Source organism: Cupressus sempervirens, chromosome 2 (assembly GCF_028749045.1).
Source record: "Cupressus sempervirens isolate cs-2001-9-10 chromosome 2, ASM2874904v1, whole genome shotgun sequence".
NCBI classification, from domain to species: Eukaryota; Viridiplantae; Streptophyta; class Pinopsida; order Cupressales; family Cupressaceae; genus Cupressus; species Cupressus sempervirens.
In genome coordinates this window covers 84537922-84562410 of record NC_143119.1, presented here as the reverse complement: position 1 = coordinate 84562410, position 24489 = coordinate 84537922, and the positions used below count along the sequence as shown (strand labels likewise).

Here is a 24489-nt window from a genome sequence, read left to right as displayed (position 1 = left end):
ATAATATCAAGTAAGCACACTTGCATAACTAAAACTATCAATTCTTATTTATAGATGTAACTTTTTTTTGGCTTAAGTTTTTCCTTGAAACATTACACTGACAAGATGGGCATGAAAGCCTAGGTCACACAAATGGAAAAGATAAACTTCCAAATATTTACAGGCGAATGATGAGCATGCTCAGATGAGCTACTCGATAAGAACCCTGTGTAAATTTGTTTCAAATACTTATAATCAATCCATGACTCAAGCATGGGTTGAGCTAAGAAATTTCATCATGAAAGGTAGAGTTCCATGGAAATGTAAGAGTTTCGTGGACTCAGAGTCTAAGCCATAGTCGAAATAAGGTAGATAAAACATACAAGCATCAACCTGCACCCCGTCTCAGGAATTGCATGTGAGTATGTAGTCCAAGTGCTAGGAGATCGGGATACATATAGTGTGGTACCATGTTAAACATAACCTCTATGATTTTGATTGGATGTATGATGACCTTTCACAGTATATCATGTTTTTACCTTTTTGACACATTGTTATACATATATAATACACATGCGATATTGACTTTATATGGCAATAAAATAATAGGACATACTGAGTTGTTTTATATTGTTTTAGAGATGAAGTATATTTCTATCATGAGATGATTATTCTGATGAAATGTTATGGCGATAAGATGGGCATGAAGGCCGAGGTTATGTAAATAGAAAACATGGATCTATTAACCTTTTTCAGGTGATCTGTAAGTTTATAAGGATGATCTACTCATTATTGAGTACCATATGCCAGATGGTATGTATGAGTGATTTAAATTATGTGATCAATTTATGATCTAGAACATGTTAGATGAGGAATTACAAAATCTAAATACTTATCTTACTCTCAGTTATTGAACATTGAAAATTCTCTTATATGAAGATATCAATATGAGAATTGAACTAACGATATGGTGAATGTCTACATGAATAAGACAGGAATATGAAAGAGAATATCCTAAAACATGATCAAATCAAGTGATGTTGATATGACCACAAGTACAATAAAGAAAACTTAGGTGAATGTGTGTTTCATTTTTTATTTTATGATATCATGCAGGCATTTTTCTGGAAGCATTGAGGTAAAGGAATAATAGACCTTGAATTTTGATCATGACTTAGATTTTGATTCAATTTGAAAAGAAATGATATCATGATGCTATATATACATCTTGTAGTTGAAATATTCTTTTAGTGTCTAAAATTGCAGAGATCATTGAGGACGATGAAACACAAAGGGGAATGGTAATTTATATCCCAATTTTTTGGCCCAATTTTAATTGCTCCTTTATAATATTCATTACAATATCAAGTTCATCAAAGACGATGAAACACAAGGGGAATGGTATGTTACATACCAATTTTTGACCAAATTTAAAATGTTCATATAGCCGTTGAGGTTCACGTGAAGCCAGTTGTTAGTTGAAATTTGTTATAATCATGCAAAATGGTAAGATGGTTAGTCGTTATAATTTCATATGAAGATAACATGCTATGATGCCACCACTCGAAATTATATATATGTGTGTGTGTGTGTGTGTGTGTGTGTGTGTTTGTGTGTGCGTGTGTGCAAATATACATATGTATAATTTTATAGCTTATTCTTTTGTTTAGAAAACTTTCAAATTCTTTCCTCATATTTATAAGTTTCTATAAGAGACGAGGAGTACACTTGGCATCTCTTTTTATCAGTGAACCAAGAAGCCAACTTTCTTTTCATAACTGCTACAAGAGCCACGGCTTCTTCCCAGCCTTCATATTTTTCCGTTTGTCTTCTTGCGGGATAAGTCTGAGAACCAACCCCGCTCTACCTCTATTCCCTCATCTTTTTTCTCATCCTTATTTCTGCGATTGGATTGAGACGAATCCGAGTCATTGATTTTTATCGAAAGATCTTTGATTTTGAGCTCTGCATTCTAAAACACAAACTTCAAGAGCCAGTTGTATGGAGTCAAGCACAAAAGCTCCATATCTTTCCTGATCAGGTTATGTGGTCAGTTTTCCCAAATCTTATTTGGTATATGTTATGCATTCGATAGTACAAATGCAAGGATAGTGTCAATGATTTCTAAGTATTAATGTTTTACTGTGATATCAAATAGTACATTCGATGAAGCTAACTCACTATGTTAAGTCTGAACCAATTACATATGTTATGCTAAGAGACCTCTTTGTTTCAGTGGGTTTTCCAGATTCAAGTTTTAATTCTCTAAAGTTTCTTAAGTGAAGTTCTCGAGTCTTAAGAACTATATTGTGACAGTACTTAACTTATATTATCTTTCCCATCAACTAAGTTTCAGCACAAGAGTTGATATACTCTAAGATTGGACACCCATGACTCACCTGGCTGGTTGGCCAAGAAAGAGGGGGAAGAGGTGAGAGAAAGTTCTGCAAGAACAAGAAACCAAAATCAGATTTGATATGATAAATCTATTATTTTATTACTTTTAAATAACCATTTAATAGCTCATGTTGTCCAATTCATATACTTTGTTGTTAAGTCGAGTGGTGGAATTAAGTACCAGGATGCTTAGTGGCTGGACAAGATGTTCCATGTCTATTCCGAGTCGGGAGAGCCTTTCTAGTTAGAGAAAGTGTGGAGATAAGTTTAAGGTCTGCAGTTGGAAGGTTATGCCCCTAACAAAGTTTCTCCTCTCCACAAGATGTCAAGACATGCATCAGACAAAGATAAGTCAAGCATTCAAACATTTATTGGTAACTAGTAATTTACTTTTATGATGTTTATTCAAGTAGAAGATAAGATGGATTGATTTATATCATCATTTCAGTTATTTCCTTAAATAAAAGCAACTCTTATTGTCAATGTAATTGTCAACCGGTTAGATCAGTTGATCTTCCAAAGGGGCATGGAATATATCTATATGCAAGAGATAGGTTTATCTAATGGATTGTTATTTTAGTCTTCCATATATTTGAATAATGAATATGAGCATATTTCCTAACTAAATGTTATTACCATAGTTAGCAATGGAAGGAGAAGAATGCCCTAATTGATACAGTGGTATGTGATGCTCTAAATGATAAAGTGGTATAGCTAATTGTTCCTAAGCGGTATTTACGAATTAACCTAGGTTTTTGGAGAAGCATCCCTATATGGATTTCAGTGTTGAATCCTATGGTATGTAGATTTTAAATTTATTGTTAAATTCATTGATGGTGTCTTCAATTGTTAGCTATGAAATTTCCATTTAACTGATTGTAACTAGTAATCTCATTCACATGAACATAACTGATATAACTGTCTCCTATGAATATGAAGTAATAACTGCATTTCTTTGATATACTAGTTGTTAGTTAAGACCCGGGAAAAGTGGATGTTACAGATTTTTACCATATACTTCTTCATGCCCATCCTAAAAACACGTCCTCTTTCTTCATTGTTCATTGGTCTTGGTCCAAATTTTAGGGTGTCCACCATTTGATTTAGGAGTTCATCATTTGCTAAGGGCGGAATTTTAGACCCTCTTAGGATTAAGAATCCAAAGTAGAGGGTGGAATCCACCCTCTCCTTGGGATGATTCTCCATTTTTTATTCCTTTCTTCCGTCAAATTTAGAATAATTTGTATCCCAACTCTTGGCTCAAATTGGGCTATCCAAAAAATCTTTCAACTTAATTATTCTTCCTCTCGATTTAGATCTAATTTTCTTACTTACCCAAGACCTCATGGTACTAATGTAAAGCAAAGATTTGACATTAATTGGGATTAAGAATCCCAAGGAGGAAGCCAATTCCACCATTTCCCTAGGATTGCATTTTAGTCATCCTAAAATTTTCATGTAGTTGTTCAATGTCAACTTAGCCTTTTGACCATGAAACTCCCATTTTGGTGGCTCTATAAGGGGGTGGAAATTTGGGCTTGGTTGGGATTAAAATCCTAACATAGCAGCGGAATCCACTCCTCTAGGATTCTCCCGTACCTATTTATCATTAACTCTTTGTCTCCAAAATTCCACTTCGCCCTCAAGAATTTGGTTCCCATTGTCATGATTGTTACCTTAGATCTTCATTTCAACTACAGCTTAAGCCTTCCTTTCTCTTGGTGATCTGACTGGAGAGGAGGAAGTTCTACCTTTGTTGGGATTGGAAATCACAAGAGGGCAGTAGATTCCCCCATACTCAAGGATTTTTATTACCTTTTCATCACTGTGTGTTTAGATTTCAAGCTTATCAATCCATGCCTTTTGATTTGCTACTTTTTCTGAATCCTGATCTCAAACCATGCCTTGCTTTGCTCATACTTGAGGGGGGGAATTTTTATGGTTGTTGGAATTGAAAATCCAGGTAGGGGGCAGATTCTGCCCTTGCCTTAGTATTTTTTCATTGCTTCACAACTTTACCTTCTTTTCATCTTCGCTTTCCTTTGCACCATCTCACACATTCTCATCTCCATTTTACACTTAGATCAGGTTTCAAGGTAACTCTCATGTTCATTTCAATCTAAATTGGGAAATTTGAGGTCTGATTTCTCATGTATTTTGCATGTTAAGATATGGAAGCGTCAGTCAAAATTCAACGATAGACCCGGCAACCACGGCAACTGTATGTGTGTGCATGTATGTATATCAGTTCACATGGTGAACTGATATACATATACACACAGACAAACATTATTCTTGCCATCAGTGAAATCATCCTTGTAATTAATCTTATTGTCCATATCATGCTAAATTTGAAATCGGAACAATCTCTCTTGAATCAAGCATTATTACATTGCTAAGTCGATCAAGCATTGATCAAGTTTTTGGTCCTTTTTTTTATACAGATCGGTGACTATTTGTTTATCTAATAACACCTAATTACAATCGGTGTTTGTATATGTTTATTTGGGAAACTATAAACACCCAATCTGGATGAGTTTTTTTTGGAAATAACAAAACATTGTCTCTCTTCAGATTGAAGAGACATGTTCACCCTTGTTATGACCATTGGTGGGCGTATATAAATGAATGAAGTCAAGAGATAAGAACCATCGAAATCAATAAAAAGTTCTAACTCTGCAGATCATACTTCAGATCATACCAGTAATAAAATCGTTAAGACATCTCTCAAATCTGAATATTTATTTGGTGCAAATACATTTTGAATTGCATTCATCTGCAAACAAAATACAACAGATTAGTAATCTGGAAATAAGTAATATCACACTCTGATACAAGTTTACCAGTAATTTACATGGTATCAAAGCCAAGTTAAGAAGATCCAAATTAAACTTGAAAAATCAGACTACCTACCTTAATAAGTAAAGTCACACTTCCATTCTTCAAAATGACAAATGGAATCAGATTTGAGGATCGCCTTGAAGGTGCCAATAACTTTGTAGCATGGAAGTTGAGAATCATGATGATATTAGAAGGAAACAAAGTAGATTCATATGTAAAAAACAAAAGGACAGAACCTAAGGATGAGCCAGAAAAATCCCAATGGATTGAAAATAACAAGAAAGCTATGAAATTGATAGTGGGTTCTGTTAGAGACCACATAGTACATGTACTGGCAAAACAAACAACTGAATACCTCATGTTCAAATCTCTAGAGAGCACGTTTGAGATAAACAATACCGGCAGAACCCTTGCACTCAAAACACAATTGAATCACGTACGTATGAACAAAGGAGAATTTGTGATGCCTTCTTCATGAGAATAACAGAATTGAGGGATCAATTGTAAACCATTGGGTATGACATAGTTAGCAAAAAATTATCCCCAATAGCCTTAGGAGGCCTACCAAACTCATGGGAATCATTCAAACAAGGCATAAGTGCAAGGTCAAAACTCCCTAAGTTAGACCGTCTAAGATTTGACTGCCTACAAGAAGAAGCTAGACAGTTAGCAATAGGAAACAAACAAAAATCTACAAATGAAGACATTGATGTTCTCAATACCAACCATTTAAGAAAAGGAAGAAAGATTATAATGGAAAAGGTTCATCCAGACAAAGAAAAGATGTTTCACAAGTTCAATGTTTTAGATGTGCTCAATATGGTCACTATGTTGTTAAATGCCTTGGCTAAACTAAGAAACAAGCATCCTATTCTGAAGTTAGAGAAACAAATACAAAAGAAGATTCTGAGAAGTTCCCATTCTAATCAGCACTATCAACTCATGTATCAAATAAATTCAGTACTTGGGAGATTGATAGTGGGTCATCTAGGCATATCACCAGATTCCTAAAACATTTAGATGCTATGGTGGAAGAGACTGAGGAAGAGGTAACTATTGAAATGGTTTTGCACATCTTGTAAGAGGAGTGAGAACCTAGAACATCAAATTAGAATCAAGCATCACTATCCAACTTCAAGATGTACTATTTGTACCTGGAATCAAAAAAAATCTTCTATCAATATCTGCCCTGGAAGATAATGGATACAAAGTCACATTCATGGATGGGAAAGTTCTGGCATGGCCAAAGAACACTACTATTAAGAAAGCCTAAACTATAGGTGAAAGACAAGGATACCTATAAAAACTTTACACTGAGACTAAACAGCACTCATTCATGAAACTTACGACTCCAACGAGATCCGACATAGAAGATTAGGGCATATACACTTTTATTCCCTAACCTCCATGGAAATAGACTCTTCTCCTGAGATTCAAAGGAAGTATCCCGAAGAAGTCTCAAATGAAAACCAACCTGATTCCAAGAATCAAAGGGAGCACCAAAAGGAAAATCAAAACATCAACAAAAGGAAACAATCGCATTGGGTTGGAAGTGTGACTGATCAAAAAAATACTTCAAGATGTTGCTTCAATGTTGGATCAGCCATGAATTCTTGGTTAAGCAAGAAATAGTCTTCAGTAGCATAGAGTTCTACATATGCAGTATGGCTCGAAAAGTTGATTGCGGGACTATTTGGTGAACCCTAGAAGCCAAAAACTATCTATTGTGACAATCAAAGTTGTATCAAGCTCTCAATGAATCATGTGTTCCATGATCGATCCAAGCATATAGAGATTCCTTATTACTATGTGACGAATATGGTTGAAAGGAATTGTCGAGGCCTAAAATTTGCACCCTACTAAACTCACAGAAATGAACTGGAAATTTCAATTAAATTGAATCACTCATAGGTGGTGGGCTTTTCCTATTGAATTGAGTAAATCTTTGGATTATGGGTCGGCTCCTTATGATATGACCTAAGCTTTTACTACTGAAAACAACTAAACTTGAGGGGAAATGGGAAAGAGATGCAAAAAAAAAAACTTTTAAAAATTTGAAACCTAAGCTAATAGGTGATACACCAAAACTTGTGAATATTGAACATACAACTGATAATAACTAGTAAGATCCTCCTTGTAAACAAAAAGTTTCAACCTTATACAGGTTTGCACAAATGTTTCACAATAATGTCGTAATAATGAGAGTTAAGGAAAAGAAATACATTCACATAACTATCTCAAAGTAGAAGACACGAACTATAACCCGCAAACAAAGTACACCCTGCACCTAGGTGAGAGATGAGACAAAATAACAAGGAATCCTAAGATTCACTTCCTACTTCATCAATCAAATATTCACACAAAGGAACAAAAAGAAAGAAGGCTAGCTTTCAAAAGGATTCTCCACAAATGATCTAGTCAATATGTATTCAAAATCCAAAAATTGAGGTACAGAAAGATATCAAAACATACACTAAAGACATAAAATGTCACAAAAAAAAAATTGCATAATCAGAACTGAGAAACTAAGAGTCCCAAAAGACTAAGTACAAACCACTTGTGGTCGAATCCATGAAAAAATCCTCCAAAAATGGAGTCATAACCACCAAAAATGACAACTCGCTGCCTCATTAACTCCACTAAGTCATTATGAAACTCATGACTTGTGTCAAACTGCCCATAGAATGCTCCAACTGGCAATAAAGACCTCCAAACTGCCTTGGCAAAGTCAAATTCAACCTTCAATTGCCCCCTAGAGATACTCCTCATGACTCCAATTGATTTTGCCACTTGGTTGAAAATAATGACTCATTTACCTCTTCATTAAGACTTTATCAAACTAGAAGACCCCTTCTTCCTTTTTAATCGATCTCCATGTGTCATCGAATATGAGTCATTTAATCTTTACTTCTAGTTTGAAAATAGAATATCAACTTTGCATAAAAAATTAATATTTACTTGATTGATTTATAAACTATCAATATAAGTAAATATTAATTTAAATAAAAAGATGCAAAGTTAACAAAAAAAACATACGTTAAAATCCCTAAGCTTCATAGGCATTTGATCGGCTAAAGCATATGTTTTATTGACAAAAACAAAGGCAAAAAAGAAGACACACCACTAGGCCAGGAAATGGCAATGTGGCTGCTTATACTCCAAGTATTATGAAGACAACCGTAAGACAAAAACATCTTTGCATTTGTTACTCGCACTTTTTGGAAGAAGAAAGTATGAGCCATTGAGGGTTTCTTGAAAAAAAAACTATGGTTCTTCAGCCGCCATTGCTTCGTTGCACTTCATGTTGAGATTTGGAAATAATCCAATTGTTCGGGATACCATTAATGAGTTATTTTGGTCTTCTCTATTTCTCTTTCTCACCGTTTTGATAATCTAGAGCTTCTTTTCGAAAGCGTAGGGTTCTTTGTTGATGTCATGCCTCAACCTGAAGGATGCAATGCTATTTTTCATGGGTCCAAACTCAAAACATGCAAATACATCTCAAATTTAGCATCCTGCATGAGTATTCTGTAGGTGCATATCTTATTTTTGCAAAAGCTTGAGTTTCGTATTTGAAATTTGAAGAGGAAAACTGTTACTAATTTCATCATTCATTCTGTAACTTTGTGATTTCTAGGTGTTCTTTGATTGTGGCCGGCTGTTGTTGTAGAGGAAAACTAAAGATTTTTCCAAATTTATTCAATCCTCCTATAGATTTGAAATGATAAAAGAAGAGATGTAGGCTATTTCATTTTTTCCCTTCTAGGTTTTCAAAATACATACATCTGGCCATGACTGGGGTGCATGTTTTTGTTGCAGATTTGAAATGAAAGCTACAAATTTCTTTTGTTGTACAATTTCTTAATCTTGATTTTTTACATGATGCATCTGGCTGCCATTTTTCAAAAACCTGGAGTTTTCTAACTTCGTCTTTCTTACTCTTTATCTATTGTTTTGATGGCTGCTATTGTGTCAGTTGCGGTTTCATACACGGCTGGGGGTTTTCTTTGATAGACTGAAGCCACTCTTGAACTCATGTCACGATTCTTTTCTTTTCCTGATGTATGGCTGTGCCTTTTTGTTGAGGTTTTGTGGCTTGTCTTGCTCTTTGGTCACCATGACTCCTGGAGATTTTCGACTTTTTCATGGAGATTAACATGCTTATTTGATAGCATTTTTTGCCATACTATAGAGTTTTTTCTGCTGCCATGCCTGGGTTATGTTTGAAGCAAAATATATCCATGACTGGGATTTTCTTTCCTAGAGAGTTGCTGTTAAGTTTCTTTGAAGCAGACGTGACCTTACTTTTGCCATTGCTAACACCAAAACTGATTTTTTTTTGGGTATCTTTTCTCTTCCAGTCTCACTATTTTGAGCTTTTCCTGTAAAAATTTCTCTGGTTTGGCACTGATAGTAATAAATTTCTTGATCTTGTGGAAAACCCCCATTGAGCATCTGACAGTCTTGAATATTTAGCATGGATTTAAGTCTAATTTTTCTCCAGTTTCATCAATATTTGAAAAACTTTAGCATAGAATCTTATGGGTTGTAGTGCTGCTACAGCAGCATCCATAACAAAATCTGCTATTTCTCTGTCATTTAAGAGGCTTATCTTTTCTTGTAGTGTTGAAATGAATCTTGAATTGCATTAAAACAATGTTTTATTAAGTATCTACAGCTGTAGCATTCATTTCTGATGTAATTTATCTCTTCCAGTATTGCATTACATTTTTCCAGACAAACTGTATGAAGCTTTATTGGTGGTGGCAAATGATCACTGACACCAAATATTCACTGCACCAACAACCCTGTTGATCTTTGCTCATGAATGATTTATCCTTATCTCTGTCATTTCTTATAGCACATCGCCTTGTTATCATTATCTTTCGGCATGATTTATATTATTGTGCAATCCTTCCCTTAGTTGATAATTTGCTTTGCTTCACGACAACACTACATTGTTACAGGTATTTGTATTTGCTTTCTATACAATTGATTGGCCATTTTCTTGCTCATATTGTAGCTTTGCACTAGCCTGTCCATACTGTATGTCCAAGCTGAAAGCAGTCCTTCAATTCATCTTCAAAGACATGACATAATATCTGACCTGTCAACTTGCAACATCCTTCCTGTAGCATATTGCTTGTCCTATAGCTTCTTGATGCTCCTGTAACTGTAACTTGACACTCATCCTTTCTTCATATCATTGATTATACATCTTCTTGTTCATGTTGTAGCTTTGTGTTGACAATTTTCATACTTTCATCCTGAAGCTTCTGAATGTTGTTGCACTCTTTCACTCTATTGTATTCTGAAGCAAAAGCAAAAGGTTTTATAAACAAATATGTCCCTTTATACTTTCATTATTCTTGTTCTGATCAGCTCCGCAGGTCCTGTCTCTAATGAGTACATCGGGCTCAATAACCCTCATAGGAGCCTACAGTTATATCTGCGTACTTATTAAATACAGGACATTGCACAGTAAACAAACGTGTTAGTAACAAAACATTCTTTGGCATGATTGCTTGCCTCTACTGTTGGTAGATGTTCGTATTTTATAGAAGTGCGCGGCATGACAGTAGCATAGATTTTTTTTTGTATGAGGTGAGATGCTCCATCATTGCTTCAATTCACTGGATCTAACACTTACTCTAACGTATGCAGAACTTAAAGACTTAGAGGAAGCATGGTTCAGGGCAGCGAAGAGAGAAGATTGGACAAATGCAAATCGACCAATAATTACAGGCAATGACTGGTGCCCTATGACCCTCTTTACTCTGTGCTCTTTCTTTTATGCTATGCATTTTTATAGAGTAGGAACTCTCATGGTCAAATGCGTTAGAGGATTTACTTTCAGCATTCATTTCTTTTCAGTTTTATAAATATCACTTGTATCTATCATGATGGAAAATACAAGGACATTTTTTCTCTACTCTTTCATTCTGAATGAAGTATGATTTAGTAGTTGAAACATGAGCTAAATGCAATAAAAATGCGTACTTTCCTTTGATCATTGTTTAGCACTGAATTTTAACATGTGTTAAAATTAAGTAACAAGAATGCAATCCAATTGGAGTATATTAGTACAAGTGATCAAACAGCAGACATTTTCACTAAATCTGTCTCCAGAGTTAAAGTGGAGCACTTCAGAAAGGAACTCGGTATGGTTGAAATGTATTTTATTGAGACTAAGCCTCAAAATTATTTTATTTGTACTAATATGTATTGAAATGTAATTTATTGAGACTAAGTCTCAAAATTGTTTTATTTGTACTAATATGTATTTATATTTTTTTTTAAGATGTTTAATGTGTTAACTCTTTTTTCATGTCTAACTCTATGACTTTATGGGCACCCTGTGTACATTATTGAAAGGTGAGGATCTTTTTGATAATGTGCACTTGTATTCAACATTGTAAGCTAATGAAATTACAATGTTCACTATCATGATGAATATCATGCTGACTTGATATTCATGGAAATGTCTTCATAGTAAACATCTCTTGGACTTATTGATAGATATTATGCTAACTTGAAATCAGTTGTGTATCAATATGTTCTTTATGAGATAATCATGGTGGATATTATGTAACATGATATCTAAGGACATGCCATGATATGTTATGGTAGACATCATGTGACGTGATGTCAGTGCACATACCATAACAAGGATATGCATATGTCATATGACTTGATGTTCTGTATACTCCTTGATATCATGGGTTAGGTGGTATCTAAACTAGATCACACCTAGTTATCTTCACTAGCTAAGAGGGAGTGTTAAGATATGGTAGAGTCGGTCAAAATTCAAGGATAGACCTGGAAACTGTATGTGTGTGCATGTATGTATATCAGTTCACCATGTGAACTGATATACATACATACATAGAGACATAAACATTATTCTTGCCATCAGCAAAATCATCCTTGTAATTAACCTTATTATCCATATCATGCTAAGTCTGAAATCTGAACAATCTCTCTTGAATCGAGCATTGTTATTTTGCTAAATCAATCAAGCATTGATCAAGTTTGTGGTCCTTGCTTTATATAGATCAGTGACTATTTGTTTATCTAATAGCACCTTATTAAGATCGGTGTTTACATATGTTTATTTGGTAAAATATAAACACTTGATTAGGATTGGGGTTTTTGGAAATAACAAATCATTGTCTCTTCAGATTGAATTGACATGTCCGCCCTTGTTATGGCCATTGGTGGGTGTATATAAAAGTCAAGAGATAAGAACCGTCTAAATCAATAAATAGTTGCAGATCATAGTTCAGAACTTCAGATCATACCAGTAATAAAAGCATTAACACATCTCTCAAATCTAAATATTTATTTTTTGCATATATACATTCTGAATTGCATTCATCTGCAAACATGTAAACAAAATACAACAGATTGGTAATCTGGAAATAAGTAATATCACCCTCTGATATAAGTTTACCAGTAATTAAATTGCAATTTCTCTCCATCTTATTATCAATTTTCTCCTAAGAATTTGACCCTCATACTATGCCAAATTTTCCCTCTATCACCTTAAAACCTCCACACCTAGGCAGATTTTGAAGGTAGGCTAAGATTGGGACTTATGAGAGAAGGAAATCAAGGTAGTGCTGGGATTTTGAATCCCAAGGGGCGGGCAGATTCTGCCTTGCCCTTTGTAATTTTACCTTCCATGCATTGCCCAAACTCACTCAAAATTATCCTCTCTTCAAGCCTTCTCCATGATCATGGAAATAGATTTGTGATAGGCTGTAGTTTTGTCTCCAATCTCACTTCTCCTAGTCTCTGATCTAAATGTTGATATCACACTTTTTCATCCTTCACTCACTCTCGCACCTTATTCAAAACTGATCGACCCTATGTCCTATGCTCTCTCTCCAAAAATTCCCACCACCTATGACAACTACTACAGCCAAAAGAAAAAGAGGGGGTCCCCATTTGCAATGGGGTGATGGTGTGAAAACCTCACAACAAGACCTCGTGAAAGGAGGTGTAAATTGGAGAAGAAATCACACAAAAGAGATCAAAGACAGAGTGTGGATTTGCCAATCAAATGTTGGAGCTTAATCCAATTCGGCTATAGTCCAATGGAGTGGGGGCTAACTAAAGTATCTCAGCAGATGTTAAAAAAAATTAGGAGACCTTTACAACTTAGTTACCCGGGTTCGCTGATTTGTCCCCGAAACCACATATGGGTTCAAACCAGTTTGAAATACTGGTCTGTTTCTACCCAAATTCGAGCAAGGTTTTGTTTGGGTGGTTAGAACCTACAGGTTGGAAATTCGAACCCAAGCGAATTTGATGTGCCTAGATCAAATTTGCATCGAACCTGGGCGAATTTCCGGCGACAAACAGCTTTTAAGTCGTTTTTTATAACATATTTGATATTGTTTTGAGTTCCGAAGCCCTACAAAGTGAATGTAAATAGGTTATTTTGGCTTCAAACATCATTTGTGGTATGCAAATAGGTGATTTTGTGAGCAAATAGGTGATTGAGCAAAAGTATGTGCAAGGAGTTGGAAGATTGGATTTTGAGCTATATTAGAAACAAAATCAGATATTTATAAAGTTTTATATAAGTTTCTGCTTCCAGGCTTCATAAATGTGTGTGTGTGTGTATTTTTATTTATTTATTTATTATAATTTTTACATATTTTTGTACGAACGAACCCAAACAAATCCAAATTTTGCTGTCCTGGCGAACCAGTTCTTCGAACCCATATTTTGAATCGAACTCGAACCGATAACCAAGCTTTACAAACAAGTAGTCCCATATAACTTTTAGTTCTTTTACGGTGAACAAATAAAATGAAAGTCAGAACTAGATAGTTTATATTTTTGACCAAACATAGATGTAAAAGTCCCTGAGATAGTGGGATCCAGCAGCTGACAGATTATAGGCTACTAATATTGAGCTTCTATTTCACAAAGAAAGAAATTTTATTCCTATGTCTGTACTTTTTCAATTCAGAGGACCTATTCGTAGAGTGAGATAAAAACTCAAATCCCTTACTCTGGCCCATATTTATTTATAATGCACATAGGAATCAGAATTGGGAAGAGTTATTGCGATGAGTTATGCTTCTCTGGTTTGACAGACCCTTCTCCTCCACTGTTAGCTCGTCTCTGGAAACTACAGCACTGTTTAGAGACTACTTCTGATGCCACCTATCATGGTTAATTATTATTTATTTTAGACACTCCTAGTTCATTATTTTTTGCAGTACTTGAGAGTTGAAATGGTCCAGTAATATTTGCAAAACAACTTTTTGGTCTAAATATTAACATATTACTAATGCTTGAGTTGACAAGTTTTTAAAGTTAAATAGATCTTATCATTATTACTTTTATTTTCTATTAGCTTCTTTAATTCCTGCATACAATTTCCATATACAACTTTATCAACATTAACTTGCCTTTCTATTTTGATCTGTAAAATAATAAGTCCTACAATCTTGAGTAAGAGTAAAGTGGACGTCAAAAATTATGTTACCTTATCTTTAATACTCAATCCAAGCTCGCCAAGGGTAGGGATCTTTCCCCACTCATCAATTTCATTCAGACCATTCTTGGGAAGAGGTCCAAGTAACGCTGGCATCTTATAGGAAGTTCGGACTTTGCATTTTGCTTCTACTGCCTGAGAAAGTTAACTTGTCAAAGTCTAGAATGTGTGTGTTTGTAAATATTCTTCTAAACAGGAAAGCTGCCAAAAGCATTGGTTCCATACTTTTTTGTCCATTCTCCCAAAGCGATGACAAGAATCCATGTGTAAGAATCATTAAAAATAAAAAATCTTCTCATAATTAATACATTGACCACTTGCATCTCCAAATAAATAATAGTGCTTCTCAATATTGGCATCATGCAAGTCAATAAGTTCTATTTATTGAAGGAAGTCCTCACGATAACAAAGGGTACATATAACTCACCTTACGGAATTGTGTATACATATCAGGTATATGCTCTATCTTGAATGGCAAATCTGCTAAATGATACAGTGTACTCCCCCAAACTAATTGCAATGTTGGACTTGTAGCCTTCAAACTAGTAGATCTACTCAAAGATAGAGTAATTTTTTCCAAACCCTTTGTTACATGATTTTCAACCGTTACTTCTTCAATGCATGTTTCCTTTTGAGCATAAACCTGGACAAGTTTTATTTTCTGTCAGGAATTAGAAGTTCATGTGTTTTATGTTATGCAAATGCTTTATGTGGAAAAACCCTATTTACATTATATGTACTACTTCTGAAGAAAGAGCAGAACAGAGAACTAACTAATAAATGCAGCAGGTACTTTGAATTTAGTTTCATGAAATGAAAGCAACCAGCTACTTAACTGTATGAGCTCCAAAAGATTGAACAATAGTTGGAAGCACTTCTTCTGGCTTTCCATATCTAATGAGTAGATTGGAACCTCTTTTCAGCAGGTTCCTCTTCAAATCAACCAGACTCTCTAGTAAAAACTCAGCTCGCAATTCTGCATAGACCAAATCAGTGAAAGCTTTCTCACTAGAAGTAACTATTTTCTTAAGTAAATAATGTAAAGCAGAAATAGTAAAGACACAACAGTAAGATTGTATATTTTAATTTTATCAAAAAGTCTAGCCAAAGCATGTAAACTGTAGCTTCAGTATTCACGAATAAAGAAGAAATCATAGCAGTATGCAAATTATGCAAATTCAATCATGATTATCCATGTGAGATACACTGAGATGATTTAAACCACCTACTGGATGCCAGAAGAAAACATGAATAATTGAGATTGCCAAACTGAGTGAACAGTGTGAAAATGGTATGGATGCCAATAGCTTTTGAGAAAAATATAAGGATTTGAGTTCAATGTCACTGAGACAGTAGAGGTATACCAGAAACACAAGCTAGCAGAATATTCAACAAAGACCATGTGAAATGGTAGATTTTCAAGCAATCGTAATGAACCACAGTTAAAACTTAGAACCACACGATCATGGATCCTGCTTTAAAACAATATCAGCCTTGGGTTTTGCAGAAAAACACATGGTTGGTTCCCTAAAAAAAGAACCAACTAAAGTGAGCTATTAACTTAGATAAGGAAATAGTTGAAGAACAACTATTTGAGAGACAGAAATCCAAAATGAATCCAACCCAAGAAATTTCTTCAACAATTTGGGGAACAAGTACAAGAAGAAAACAAAAACAAAGGAGTGGATATGCTCTTTCAGCGACCATCTACAAAATAAATTTAAGTTGAGCAACAATTTGACAACTAGAGCTTTTCATAAAAAAGCACAAAGCATATAATATATGGGCAATGAAGATTTTTAAAATAAAAATCAACATTTGTAAACAATGGAAGCATTTGTTGAAGAAACAGATGGTTTCTATCTCAATGCTGAGCTACTCTAGAAATTGGACAAAATTGTATGTCAAAGAAGGAAATTCCAAAATACTTTCTCATAAGGGAGGCATATTCCTTAAAAATTAGGCCTCCTTGGTGTTGGAAGAATCATGGCACAATTAAAAATTCATGATGCAAATAATTTTGTTCAAACAAGCCTACAATTATGGAAGAAGTGTTTTATATGCCTTTTCCAGTACTTAGTAGACCATGGGAGAATATCTTTTCCAGCTTTGGGAAATTTGCCACATCAAAGCATAACGAAAATAACTTGTAAATTATAAATAGATTTAGCAAGACATGGTTTCATTTCACATAAGAAGATAATAAAAGGGAAGGAAACAACTGAAAAATTATTTACTAATGTTTGGATACATTTTGGTTCCCTACGTTTATTGAACGTGAAGCTCAAATGATTGAAATATGGACTCCTTGTCATCTCAAAAAAGGTTGGAGATAATACTTCTAGGCATGAACTACATTCACGAAGATATAGTCAATATTCAATTAAGATAGCTTGCATTGTGTAATGTCCTAGTTTTGGTCACTTCAGCATTTTAATGAGCTTTGGCTTTCTCAGGGGTTGTCAATCATGTTAAGGTTTGATCAGAGATGATATGATATATCTCTGTTGTAACTTGAAATAGCACTTACTTAATTTTTGGGTGCTTCAAGTTACTCTATCAATGAATATATATATGATATATAGAGGCATGTCTCCTGTAGAGACATGTCTCTTGTTTATATCTTAACTCACATTAGTTATTGCTTTAACATATATCACAAATAATATTTGCTCAACGTATGATCATGATTATGATAATAATTATATAAATAATATATATAGTATACATGCATACATACATACATATACACACATATAGAGAGAGAGAGAGACAGATAATATATAAATATATATACATATATATATGTGTGTGTGTGTGCATTATATATTTCATATATATAATATCATATTTATAAATATATATACACACACAATAATTTATTATCAATAATAATAATGCTCCATGATAATAATAGTAAAGGATAGATATCAAATGTTTAAGGTCGATAAGCCATTCAAACATTTGATTTCATTGACCAGAATCATCCGATCAAAGCTACAACCATTAACATTCCATGTTAGCTATGGAGGATGATTTATATCCAAATAAACAACACGGTGTACTACTATTACCTCACAATAACATCATGAGTATGGTATGCCCAAGAATATCAACCATATGATATTCACCATACTCATATCTTTTCTTAGTATGTGTGGTGACATCACATCTCATGATATCTACTAGAGAAGCTAAATGGTCATGATGTCTTCCCATAGTATCTGCCCATGGTTGATATCTGCTTATGGTTAATTAGCTAAGTTACCATATTCACTCATGCTAGGGCAAATTCAAAAGTCGGTTCTGCCGAAAGTCTAGTGCGGCACAAATTTGCTGTAATTTTGTAGCAGACATGAAAAATTTGTAGTAGAGTTTGTCAAAGGGACCCAGGTCAAATATGCATCAACTTTGGGAGACTTTCGTTTCTGGCCAATGCGCCCAAGAAGACTTTCGTGTGACATCAACGAATTTCATCCGACTTTATCTAGACATCATGTTTTAAAAGTTTTTTTTATTTGCCGTGTCAGCCCTAAAACGGTGGACCACGGAAAATCACGAGAAAACCACGAGCAAATTGGCGAAAGTATCAACACAAAAATGTTAGAGCTAGAACATTAGTGCACGTGGGAAAGAATTGGATTATCTCAACCGAAACATTTAGGCGGAAGTATTCGTTGTTAACCGTTTGCTGGAGTATGCTTTCTGAATATCTCATTACCTTGTACAGGTGCCATAGTGTCACTTGCCTCTATGTGAAACAAATTTACATGATGCTTTAGTCACTTACGCAAGTTTCATAAATCCTTAGACATATCTTACTACCCTCTATTCGATCTTCACCATTTACAAATTAATGGTACCCTTATTCTACCTTGGTCGCACAAACATTGTTCACTTTCACTTGAAAAAGCAGTTGTGCAAGTACAGCTTCAAGAGTATTCATTGTTAACTGTTTGCTGGAGTATTAAGTTTTATTTATTCATCGCATATCCTACACACTCACACAAGCCAAAGTTGAAACAACAAGAGTTCAAGCACGACACAATAGGGGAAATAGGAAGTTGGAGTATATCCTCTTAAGGTATTTACTATTTCATTAATCTATAGCTACAGAACATTTATCCTTGGGTGAATTCTCTGGTCTGAAACACTTATAGATCACCTAAAGTTTATTAAATCTCCAACATAAACATGAACTCTAACCACTAGATCAAAATTACGAGATCCTCATCTAATGTAAATATTATGCATTCAATTCTAGATTATCATCTATTCTATGATGCACGATGGTCTATTGTAACTATTTAATTAGTTTCAAGCTTTATATGATTTAATTCCACTGTAGAATCACCACTAGTCATTAGTTAGACCTCATCAAATTGAACGTTTCATTTTTGTTTTGACTTTTGCTTGTTCATAACTTCTTTGTAGATTCACAAAATGGCTGCAAGTGCTTCTCCTATTGGAAACTCCCGCTTCAAAATAGACCGATGCTCTCCACTATGGAAATATGTGGAAATGGTTCAACAAATGCTAGGTGGAGGAGGTTATCTATGGATTCGCAGCCATTGCAAAGAGGAATTTAGTAGTTCTTACAATAGAGTGAAAACACATTTGCACTTTATTCCTCAGAAAGGCATTAAATGTTGTACAGGGAAGCAAAAAGTTGATGAAGTGGCACCTAAAAGCTTCCTTCCAAACCACATTGTGAACAAATACATTCAAGAACAAAAGCAAGCAAATAAAGCTGCTCGGAGGGCAAATTCTTCTCATCTATTGCAAAGTGGTAGGCCTTCAAAAAAGGAAAAATATCATCTATGTCTTCAACTTCCATTACCAATGAACCACCCGTAGAGGGCCATCTATTCTTGCATTCTCCTCAATAGAAGATTGTAAGTAAGAGCCCAATGGGAGTCTTGGAAACATTATTTCAAAATGAAGCTAGAGACATTGTTGATCAAGTCATTGCTAGATGTGTTTATGCAAATGGATTGTCATTTAATGTTGTTCGCTCACCATATTGGCAATACATGGTGAGAGCAATTAATGAGGCTCCAAAGGGGTTCAAGGGCCCTGGTTATGAGAAGATACGCACCACTTTATTGGATGAGGAGGTGCTTCATGTAGAGGCTGCCATGCTGCCCATCAAGGATTATGGACCAAAATAGGAGTGACAATAGTATCGGATGGATGGAAAGATGCAAGGAACTGTCCGTTGGTAAATGTTATTGCAGTGTCTAGAAAAGCTACAATGTTTATGAAAGTTGTGGATTGTGAAGGAGAGGTAAAGGATGGTCCTTTCACTACAAACATTCTCATCCAAGCTATTGAGCAAGTTGGCCCTCAGAATGTTGTCTAAGTAATAACCGACAATGTGAGGAATTGTAGGGTTGCCGGCTTATTGCTTGAGGAGCAGTATGAGCACATTTTTCGAACACCTTGTGTTGTGCACTCACTCAACCTAATGCTGCAAAAAATTGGCACTAAGTTTGAGTGGATAAAAAAATGTATGAAGAGGCACAAGAGATCCAAATGTTTGTCACAAACCACCATATGACGCAAGTCATATTTAGACAATTCTCGAAATTGGAGCTCTTGAAGGTAAGTTCAATTGTTTAAATGTTAAACATGTTTTAGAAATCTAGTCACTTTAGAAAACTTTATATTTTTCAAATGTTTAATCTATTATTGTTTTGATTTTAAAATAGGTTGTCGAGACCCGCTTTGCCTCCAACACTATTGTTTTGAGACATCTTGTCAAGGTTAAAGAGGCATTGTCTAGAATGGTAACCAATGCTAATTGGAGCATATGAAAGCAATCTAATAGTGCCAAGGCAGCTGCCATAAGGGGATTGATACTAGCTGAATCTTGGTGGGATCGTGTGGAGTACCTTCCAAAGATCACCGAGCCAATATTGGGGATGATCTGATACACTGGCATGGATAGGCCTTTCTTGGGTGAGGTATATGATGGCATTGACTCCATGATTGAGGACATTAGAAATATCATAAATGAGAGAGAGCAAGATCCTGATGAAATGTTCTTCAACCAGCTACAAGTAATCATGGTAGAGAGATGGAACAAAATGACTACCCATTTGCATCTACTGGCCTTTGCATTGAGCCCCAAGTTCTATAGGCAATCGGTCCTCAAGGGGAGTACCACTAGAGTTACCCCGTACAGAGATCCTGAAGTTGCTCAAGGGTACAAGGTAACCCTTCGAAGACAATTTCTTGAGCACCTACAACTTGCAATGAGGTTTGAATTTATGAGCTTCATGAGCATCGATGATTGTGGTCTTGACGCTCTTGAAGACAAGAACAATGTTGATGCTCATAAATGGTGGTACTTCTATGGACAAATGTACTAACACTTGCAGCCCATTGCCATCAAAATTTTATCATAGGTAAATTCTTTAATCTTAAGATTCTAATTTCTAGTTTTTTGGTGGTAAATATTCAAAACTCTAATTTCTAATTTCTTATTGGTAAATTTGCAAATCTTGATAGGTTGCTAATTCATCATCATTTGAGAGGAATTGGAGCACATACTCCTTCATCCACTCAATAAAAAGCAACCGACCAAACTCAAAGAAGGCAGATAACTTGGCATTTGCGTATTCAAATTTGATGCTCACAACTCACAAAGAGAATACCTACAAAGGGGGGAGGCAAAACAATGGCATGTTGAACCAAAGGCTGCGGAGTTGAGAGTCCACTTTGATGCACTTGCAATTGAAGATGGTGATCCTGAGATACATAGTGATGATGGAGTTGATCCTAACGCTGCGGTTGAGACTGCTAATGCTATTGGCACTAATTGTGCTTCTAATCAACAACTACCTACTAATGATGAATTCTTTGATGATTTTTAATGATACATTAGTATTTGATCACATATGAGTCTATGACTGATTACTAATTAGTAATGCTGACATTGTTGTTTAAAGTTTTTGAACTGAAATGTTCATATAGAGGTGTATTTAGACATTTTGTAGTGTCATTCAAACAAAAATTAAAATCATTAATTTATGTGGTGGTGTATTTTGCTAATTTGCTTTATTAGCATAGTGGTGTATGAACTTATTTGCTGCAACATATTTTTACATACGTACATACATACATACATACATACATACATACATACATACATACATATATATATATATATATATATATATATATCTTGTTGGACAAACCCAAAACGAACCCAAACCCAGCCCAAAAAAAATTTGAGCAAATTTCAAACCCGAATGCCAAACCCACATCCGAACCAAAATCTAAACCGGCAACTTAGTTAATTAGTAACCATAACAATTTATCTCTTGATCAAATCAATCCAAATGAAGCTACAACATTAGCAAATCGTGTTAGAGGAGATGTTGATGTTGACGATGATGATGAGCTCACATGATATAAACTATAGAGGACTCTTATACCGCTATCCAAAGTGAATGCTGACATTTGGTGTATTCTCCAAATTTATTGGAGAGAGCATTTATAGCAAGCGATCCATTTGACAACATTTTTCATTAACATCACCAGTATCACTCTAGTGAAATCAAATTTTGATTCCTTTTTTTTACAGTTTCTTCAATTTGGGTGTATTATTGGCTTTAATTTTATCATTTTTATAAGTTTGTTAACTTTATTAAAATGATTTGTTAGATACTATAGAATAATATCTCGTCGGAACCAACCAACATAGAACACCTCAACTAATAGCAATCTTCCACTATGAATAAGGGACCAAGCAAAAACATCTACAGAATGAAAGAAATAGACACCCTCATGACTATAACAATTTTTCAGTCACACCTGGAATTGTACGGCACCCTATTTTGGTTCTATTTTGGTTTCATATCCTTTGAATCACTGTTGTTCACCCTCCAAATAATAAAATAAGACCAATTTAAAGTCTATAAATAACATTCAGTCATACCCAGCATGAATGGTGCTTGATTATAAAGGCGGAAAGGTTCTAGTAATTACTGGAAGGCAGTTGTACTTGTTATTGTTATCAACTAAAATTACACCCTTGTTAAGTTTAACAAAACTCAATGTGTGAAGGAAACATTGAAACACTCCTCAGTTGTGGGTCACTTGAAAATGGAGTGAATCTCCAGATTAGGTTGGCTCCTAGCTTCTAAACTACTGAAATTTCTAGGAAAAGAGATAGAGAAACTCGAAATTAATTGACTAAAAACTCAAAGAACATAAATCCTAAAATTGCTTTCACTACAGTGGATGCTAACTTTCATGAAAATGAGAACCTAAAAATAGCATTAAGTATTGTGCAAAAATAATCCCAAAATCACAACTTGTTATGAACCACTTATACATAAATATTTAATTAATTGGTTGTAAATGACAAAAAACTGAAAAGGAAACGACTTTCACAAGACAAATTTTTGAACATTCAAACAAATAACACAATTAACAACCTGTATAATAATCACTTACAAAAAAGAGACAATACATGAGACAAAGGTCTGAACAGGAAGGTCTAACAACACTTCGAAATTCCACCCTATCAATCACTTGATGTAACTAAACTGTAATAACAAGTAGGACAAGACTTGATAATCTGCAAATAATAGGCCTTCAAATATATTCACATCAAATTCTAAGTTACAGAAAAATGATGCCAAAAAAGACAAAGGATCAGAAAAATCACTAAGTCACCTTCCCTCAATAATCAAAACTAAATACAATAACGAATGAAAACTCACAAAGCACAGATCCACAACAACTTGGGTCGGATCCATGAAAATAGCCAGTAAAAAGGGACTAGAACCTTCCAAAATGAAGTCAAACCACTCAAAACACTCCACCAAGTCATAAAGACACCTATGACTCACTCGAAACTGCCCAAAAACACTCTAGCTAGCAATAAAAACCCCTTAACTATCATAACAGAGTCAAATTCGACCAACAAGTTCCTATATTCCCTCCATATGACTCAAACTGATTCATAACTCCTAAGTCAAACATAATATCCCCATAACCCCCAAGACTCAGCATTATGATACATGTTGTATTTGACTCTTTTCCTTTATTTGCATTTTGAAATAACAAATATATTAAATGATTTATAAACACCATTTAATATCTTGTTTTACAATGTTTACTCAATGCAAAATGTAAAGTGTTAGAAAAATTAACACCTAACTCCAAGCATCTTCTAAATCTCCCCCCCATGGCATACTTGGAAAAGAAATAAAGAAAACTCATAAAATCTATCGGACTTCAAATTTTATTAAATTTGATTTGAGGCAATATACATGTATATTGCTGACTCAACTTAGAATTCATTTCATTCTCACATTTTGGACTTCTAGAAAGCTTGAGAAGTAGGGTTTGAGCATTTAGTTCATACTTCCGTTGCACCTCCATGGCCAAATCTGGATTGTTTTTATTGCTGGAAGTTGGCATTTCTTAACCATTTTATCCACATTAGCAATTTCTCTGCCATTTTCTAAGAATTCTTGAACTTTCATGCATCCACAATGAGGGTTTGCTTGATTTTTCATCTTTGTCATTTTCTAAGTCTACTATGGAGAACATTGGATGCATCTTTTGAACTTGCAAGTACAACTTTTCTAACTGCAGTTATACTAGTTTTGCTGAAGATTAGCCAAACATTCTACAATATTTTTCTATTAATGATTTGGGACGCTTTTCTTGCATCATTTATGATACAATTGGAGCTTTCATGGACGCCATTATAAGGTTTGATGCATTCTCCTACATAC

General features: G+C 34.7%; 1 protein-coding gene across 1 annotated transcript in view; it reads right to left on the bottom strand.

Annotated features, from left to right (window-relative positions):
- The window catches only part of CRY3 (cryptochrome 3), a 121761-nt gene that overhangs the window by 58897 nt on the left and 38375 nt on the right, over positions 1-24489 (bottom strand). The window contains exons 2-4 of the mRNA XM_089812723.1: positions 15568-15707; positions 15159-15374; positions 14723-14866 (exon numbers count right to left, since the gene is read on the bottom strand). Coding sequence (XP_089668849.1) covers positions 14723-14866; positions 15159-15374; positions 15568-15707 — 500 coding nt within the window. The remainder of the gene's footprint in view (positions 1-14722; positions 14867-15158; positions 15375-15567; positions 15708-24489) is intronic.